The 7476-nt window shown below is 41.0% G+C and overlaps 1 protein-coding gene across 1 annotated transcript; it reads right to left on the bottom strand.

The window, feature by feature from the left end:
* Positions 1-1373: 1373 nt before the first annotated feature.
* LOC147623055 (uncharacterized) lies at positions 1374-4037 on the bottom strand. Its single transcript, XM_086821804.1, has 2 exons — positions 3115-4037; positions 1374-3078 (listed from the first exon to the last, which is right to left on the bottom strand). Exons 1-2 carry the CDS (start codon positions 3836-3838, stop codon positions 1421-1423), a joined length of 2382 nt encoding a protein of 793 aa, XP_086677930.1. The 5' UTR covers positions 3839-4037; the 3' UTR covers positions 1374-1420.
* Between the last annotated feature and the right edge of the window lie 3439 nt (positions 4038-7476).

Genomic DNA, 7476 nt, shown 5'->3' with positions numbered 1-7476 from the left:
GCAAAAGTGGGTATTACAGCGCACATAGGTTGTATAAAAGAGCTACTATTGTGGCAAGAATGACACGGCTATATATTGGATTAGGGGACTCCAAGCTACACATGTGGTTTGGAGTAAGTGAAGGAAAGCTAGTACATCGTATGGCGGCCATGTGGTCATTTGTAAAGTAATTTTGGTAATATATCTTCTATTATGAAGAGAGAGAGAGAGAGAGAGAGAGAGAGAGAGAGATTGGGTTCAATTCTTATCCTCACACATTGGTATCATCATATTGACTATATATGGACTGCTTGCTTAGTTATAAAGTAACACAGACAAGCCCCCCCTCCCCCCCCTTCCCCTTTAAAACACATGAAGTAGAAGATGAACTTGCAAATCTAGAAAACTATCCATAGCTAAGAATTAGGACCCCCCTAGCAAGAAGAAATTGTTGCAAAGGGGAAAGAAGAGATAAACACAAGACTATTAGTAGCATTAAGATGGTGGTTAAGTAAGATTTGAGAGCACACATCAAACCAAGAGTCAATCATAGAGCCAAAGTCCAAGAAAATGCAGAGGCAATCAAAGCCACTTTAGAATCATGTGGATGGTATGGTACTTGGATGGAGATGAGGAGAGATTCTTAGATGTCTAACTACACAAAGCAATGCAAATTATAGACTGATATTTGCCAAAGTTACATGATATAGTACAATATTCTCTTATCATACTAGGTTCAATACAATTAAGGTTGGAAAAACAAGTTAAGGGCACCAAAAAAATGGATTGCACAAACTTATCACGCAATAATCAATTAACATACTAGGTACAAATAAGATTCAAGGTTGGAAAAACATTCAAACAAATTTAACACTAGTCTTGCAATAGGGCCATAAAAGTGGCCGATGACGATCTATGAAAATATATGCTGTTTCAGTTTCTTTTACGCTCACTATTTTTTTCAACTACTTTTGTGTGTGAGGTACATTTCCCAAAAAGGAATTTCTCTAGATCCCTTTCAGTTAAAGAGTCTACAAAAGTCATTAAAAGCACTAGTGTTAAGGGCAGAATTGCGGAGGAATTATAATAGACAAAGCCATAGCAGGATTTGCACTCGACCTAGTCTCAAACCGAAGTAACTTATAATTGAGACTTATGACCAAAGGTTGCATGATTAGGAAATGCGCTGCTATCCGTTTTCTTAATCAAAGAGGCATTTAAGGCTAAGGCTCATGATCAGAGGAAACACGACAATACCGCTCTAGGTTGGACACTGTTAGACCTTAACGATAATTCTCTCTCTCTCTCTCTCTCTCTCTCTCCATTGCAATAACAAAACCACTAATACCAAAAGCATTGACAAGTGATTGCAAAACCTTGAAGAGCAAAGCCTCTGAGCATTAATAAACAAAGTCTTAGAAGCGTCGGCCTTGCAAGGGTATTAGAAATTCAACTCTATGATGCCCTTTTCTTGAACTGCTGGGCTTCTTTGATGATGCGACACCATCAGTGAAGTGGACGATGACACTTGCTTTGAAGAGGATTGTTTGTGCTGTTGATTGCCTTGCAAATACAACCCTGGGAACACCTGCATTTCATTGGCAGCTCTCGAAAGGCCATTCGTGCCAAGGCCCAGACAAGTCTGCATGCTAGATGAATCCCGATGACCAGCTATGTGACCAGGCATGCCCATCAGCATGGGTGGCATGGAAGAGCTAGAGGGAGGGGGGGCACTTTGCATCTGTGGTGGTGGAAGTTGCATACCCATGACTCCATTAGAGGATGGTACAAAATCAGAACTATTTGTAGAAAGAGAGGAGAGATACATGGGACTCGTACTAGCCCGCCCTTGATATACACCAGGCGGTCCATCACCTGACTTACTCTGTGAAGCAAAGCTAAAATGTGAATCAAGCCCTGTAAAATTTACTGTTCTTCCACTGCCCGATATTGCATCCCTGAACTTGCTGCGAGATGCATACTCCAAATACACCACAGGCAATGTGGGGTTTATTGTATTCCTAGTTGGTAGCATGTTCCACATAGGGGCAGAACTAGGCATATCCAGAGTACCCCCTTGATTGTGCAAGCACAACATGCCAACCTTGTCTTTATCAGCAGCAGGCAATTGGGAAGGGATCTCCAAAAGCTTCACGACACCAATGCTAGATGTGGCAGAGTTGAAAACCTCAGCAGAATGGAGGGTTTCCGTGCTTGCCTTCGCGCCATCATTTCCACTCTCCAAGTCAGACCCCTTGAAAGTCATTGCACTCCCATAAGTCCTTTTAATCCCACATTCAAATCTACTACTGATGCTTGATTGTTGGTGGACATCCCCAGGCTGGCTGCTTTGGGCAGAAAAGCCAGCTCCTTTCTGACTCTTGTTGTGCCTTACAAGATGTCCTCTGAAGGCAGCTTGTGCCAAATCAAAACAACCCCTTCTGCTATCAACATGCTTGCTTTCTACTTCTGACTTGGCACCTCTCCTGTTGGCAGCAAGTCCCTTATAAAAAACAATGTCCTTGCTTTCTGCAGAAACTACACCCAGGCCCCTTTGGACCTCGGTTTTCGCCCCGCTAAACCCAAACACATCTGCATAGTTGGCAGCACTTTCAAATCCACGATCTAAACCGGGATCTTCCTTACTTTGTTCTCCAGACCCAACTGCACAACCAGTATTGAAAGCTCTACCAGAGCCATTTTGCATACCATTGCTGGCCTTGCTGAACCCTGAATTCTCTTTGCCGCTGGCAGCACTCTCCAAACTGCAACCCAATCCATTACCCTCGTTGCTTTCTTCATCTTCAAATCCCATGTCAAAAAAAGCACTCTTGGTTTCTGCAGGCAATCGATCCAAGCCTTTCTGGATGTCATGGCTTGCCTTACTGAACTCAAAGCCCTCTCTGCTATTGACACCACTCTCTAGGCTACCGCACAAACCATCAGCATCCTTGGTGTCTTCTCCCAACCCAGCTCCGAAGCACATATCAAAAAGTTCACTCTTGCTCTCTTTAGGGAGCTTACCCATGGCAACATGAAAATGACTGCCCACCTTGTTTTGCCCCGATTCCGCTTTTCCATTGACATTGCTTTGTAAACCTTGATCCGAACCATTAGCATCATTGCTTTGTAAACCTTGATCCGAACCATTAGCATCATTGCTTTCTGCACCCAATCCACTTTTGATGACCATGTCAAAAGCCCCAATTTTGAGTTCCGAAGAAACTAATCCCAATCCCTTATGGACAATGCCATGGCTAGCCCTGCTGTGTCCATACCCTTCACAGCCATTGGCCGCATTAAAAGGCTCATCACTCTCATATTTGCTAGTACCTGACCTCTTTATAAACCCATTACCTTCAAAATCTTGTCCTCCTTGCGGTCCTGATTGCATGGCACTAGAGTCTATTTTCAAGCCATGATCAACCTTTCCTTTTGTTTTCTCTGCAGCTATGTGGGCCCCTCCTTTTACCCCATTGTTAGCAGCGACAGCTTGCATCTCTTGCCTCATCCATTGGAGCAAATTCTCTCTAGCTTCCCTCAGCTCACCCATGATAGCTTCCATGCACTCTCTAAGGGAACTGTTTATGTGATATTTCAAAGCAGGGTCCTTTTCCCTCAGCTGGGTTTCAGCAGCTTTCTTAGCCTCAGTTTTCTGAATCTCATGCAATCCCTCCCCATTAGTCTTGAGATTTCTCTTTGCCTGCTCATAGAGCTCCCCACCAAGAAACCCAAACGCATCGCTGGAATAATATTTGCCAGATGCAAAGCTGGAATCATGGTCATCTATGGAGTAGTGGGTTTCACTTCTTTTCCTTTTCTTCACAGTCCGGGTATAATGGCTTGTTGGCTCAGGCATGGCCCAGGGGGACAAGGACCCAAAACACAGGAAAGCAAAAAACGTGCAAAATTGACAAGTGGGTTCAATGAGTTCTCACCAGAAAGCCGTCAGACCTGGACTGGTGTAGTCAGACTCATCTCTAAGACACATGAAAGCTTTCCCAGTATACGATGGTTTCCTGCACACCGATGGTGACACCCTGGCATGGAAAAAGATGACTCAATTGCGTAGCTTGGTTAATCTACACCTACACGGTTACACCTAACTCGTGATGGCCGTTTTCGACATCATTCGTATCAGTGGACACTAGGACCTTTTTCTTTGGGCAGCTACAAAAACTCACGTTTGCCACCTGCCACATCAGCCCATCCTAACCATCATCTTATTGTATAGGTCACTAACCAACTAGGTACCCCACCCTTTTGCTATGTTGTGCAAATTATGTACCATAATCTTACGGCTTGTTATGGTCACTTTGGGGAAGGATTTTTACATTATCCCCACATAGATTCATCATTTATCTCCTCAGGAAGTGTACACATAAAGCATCTATCTACCTATCTATCGATATCTAAAATACCTTATGGCGCCATGTGGCAGCTCCCCCTTTCTTCTCTTCTTCTATACTTTTTTACTAGTTCTGCACCCCTACGCTACTATAGCACTGCCCTCACCTGTGCAAAGTCTGCCCGACCCTTACACTTATGCTGCCACGCGGCTAGAGAGAGGAGATACAGTTACTACTCTATATTATACTACCACTCTTCTATACTATACTACTACTATATTTATATCTTATTTGGGAGTTAGAGGGTTAGCCAATGAGAGGGTGTGTGTGTGTGTGTGTGTGTGTGTGTTTAGATAATTAGAGAGAGAGAGAGAGAGAGAGAGAGAGAGAGAGAGAGAGAGAGTTGGCCAATTTTGAAATAGAGACAATGACAGAGTGGGTGTTAGAGAGAGAGAGAGAGAGAGAGAGAGAGAGAGAGAGAGAGAGAGAGAGAGAGAGAGAGAGAGAGTGTTAGAGAGAGAGAGAGAGAGAGAGAGAGAGAGAGAGAGAGTTGGCTAGTTTCAAAGAAATAGAGACAATGAGAGAGTGGGTGTTAGAGAGAGAGAGTTGGCCAGTTTGAGAGAAATAGAGAGATAGAGAGAGAGAGAGAGAGATTGATTGAGAGTGAGGTAGAGAGAGTATTGAAGAAAATTAGAGAGAGAGTTAGAAAGAGAGACTTCAAGAGAGTTAGAGAGTGAGTTAGAGAGACTTCAAGAGAGTTAGAGAGTGAGTTAGAGAGAAAGAGAGTTAGAGAGTGAGTTAGAGAGACTTCAAGAGAGTTAGAGAGTGAGTTAGGGAGACTTCAAGAGAGTTAGAGAGTGAGTTAGAGAGAAAGAGAGACTTAGAGAGAAAAGAGTAGGTGTTAGAGAGAGAGAGAGAGAGAGAGAGAGAGAGAGAGAGAGAGAGAGAGAGAGAGAGTTGGAGAGTTAGAGAGAGCAAGAGATTGAGAGTGTTAAAGAGAGACAAATTCATAGAGAATTAGAGAAAGAGTGTGTGTTAGAGAGAGTTAGAAAGTTAGTTAGAGAAAGGTAAAGAGAGTGAGTTAGAGAGAGAGAGAAACATAGAGAGAGTAAGAAAGAGAGAGAGAGAGAGAGCGTTAGATAATTTGAGAGAAATAGAGACAGTTAGATTGAGAGAGAGAGAGAGAGAGAGAGAGAGGAGAGAGAGAGAGAGAGAGAGAGAGAGTTAGATATTGTATTGTACTACCACTCTTCTATACTATACTACTATATTTATATCTTATTAGGGAGTTACAGGGTTAGAGAGTGAGAGGGTGTGTGTGTGTGTGTGTGTGTGTGTGTGTGAGAGAGAGAGAGAGAGAGAGAGAGAGAGAGAGAGGGTTAGAGAGAGAGAGATTCAGAGAGTTAGAGAGAGAAATTGCGAGAGAGTGTTAAAGAGAGTTGGCTGGTTCAAGAGAAATAGAGAGGGTTAAATAGAGAGTGAACAAGTGAGAGTGAGGTAGAGAGAGAGAGCTACATAGAGTTAGAAAGAGAGAGTTAGTTAGAGAAAGATAAAGAGAGTGAGTTAGAGAGAGAGAGAGAGAGAGAGAGAGAGAGAGAGAGAGAGAGAGTTTTTTAAAAAGGTGTTGTTTATTTCAAATGGGAAAGATAAAAATGAGCCTCTTTTTAAGGGAAGAAAAAGAGAGGAGAAGGAAGAAAAGGAAAAAGAGGGGGGAAAGAGAAAAAGAGAGTAGAATTAGTTTAAAAAATGTTTTTGGTTTTGCTTCAAAGGGGAAAAATAAAAAAGAGCCAGATAGAAAGGGAGAGAGAAGGGCAATCAACTTGCCCAAAGGTGGGTCTAGGCAAGGAAGGGTATATATGTATCAATGACTCATTATGGTTGCGACACATTTATGTTATTGTATCAATGTGAGGTTGTGGAGTGAGTATCATGTGATGGTTGTATGAGAACTAGGAAAAGTTTAGAGAGGAAACAACAAACAAGATTGAGACTCAAGACACTTTAATAAAATATAAACAAGATTTGAGAGTCAAGACACTTTAATAAAATATAAACAATTGAAAAAAAAAGACTATTGTATAACTAACCAACCATTGTAGAGAAAAGAAAACTACCAAGATTGATGTTTCACACAACTAACATTTTTGAGACAAACTTAATTAGAGGTACTGAACTTAAATTTATGGTTGTAAACTTTCTTTACTATTAATTAAGAAAAAGAGAACTTTAGTGATTTCATAGTAATTTTCATTAAAAAAAACCTTCGTCTTCTTTGAAGCATTGGTAGTTAAATATAAACATGCAAAAACTTAACTTCAACTTTAGCAAGTGTTCAAATTTGTCAAAACATGAGCTGAACAAAGCAACATATAAATTGAGAGGTAGAGAGATAGTGAGAGAGAGTTACCAATAGAGAGAGTTAAAGAGAGTGAGAGAGTTAACTATGCTACTACTACTACTATATTTATATCTTATTAGGGAGTTACAGAGAGAGAGAGAGAGAGAGAGAGAGAGAGAGAGAGAGAGAGAGAGAGAGTTAAAGAGTTAGAAGAGAGTGAGTGAAAGTGAGAGGCACAGAGAAGAGTTAGAGAGATAGTGGGAGAGAGTTACAGATAGAGAGAGTCCAAGAGAGTGAGAGAGTTAGATATGTGAGAGAGTTAGATACTGTACTACTACTGTTCTATACTATACTACCATACTACTACTGCTACTATATTTATATCTTATTAGGGAGTTACAAGGTTAGAGAGAGGGAGAGAGAGAGAGGTAATGAACTTAACATTTTGAGACAAACTTAATTAGAGGTAATGAACTTAAATTTATGGTTGTAAATTTTTTGTACTATTAATTTTTACAGTAAGAAAAAGAGAACTTAAATGATTTCACAGTAATTTTCATTAAAAAAAAGCTTTGTTTTCCTTGAAACATTGGTAGTTAAATATAAACATGCAAAAAAATAACTTCACTTTAAATTTGTCAAAACGTGATTTTCACTATTCCCATGCCTTACACGTGGCGGGTTTGGGAGATGAAAAATTATACGTGAAAGAAACTTTCAAAAATCTTCTCTTTGCTCCTTTTTTAAATCAAACACGACGGTGAAAAATGGTATTCTCTTCCAGAGTAGATTTATCCATGGCTGCTTCCG

This window comes from Cibotium barometz, chromosome 27 (genome assembly GCF_041138505.1).
Source record: "Cibotium barometz isolate CiBa-2024 chromosome 27, ASM4113850v1, whole genome shotgun sequence".
NCBI classification, from domain to species: Eukaryota; Viridiplantae; Streptophyta; class Polypodiopsida; order Cyatheales; family Cibotiaceae; genus Cibotium; species Cibotium barometz.
This window is presented reverse-complemented; position numbering and strand designations above follow the sequence as displayed.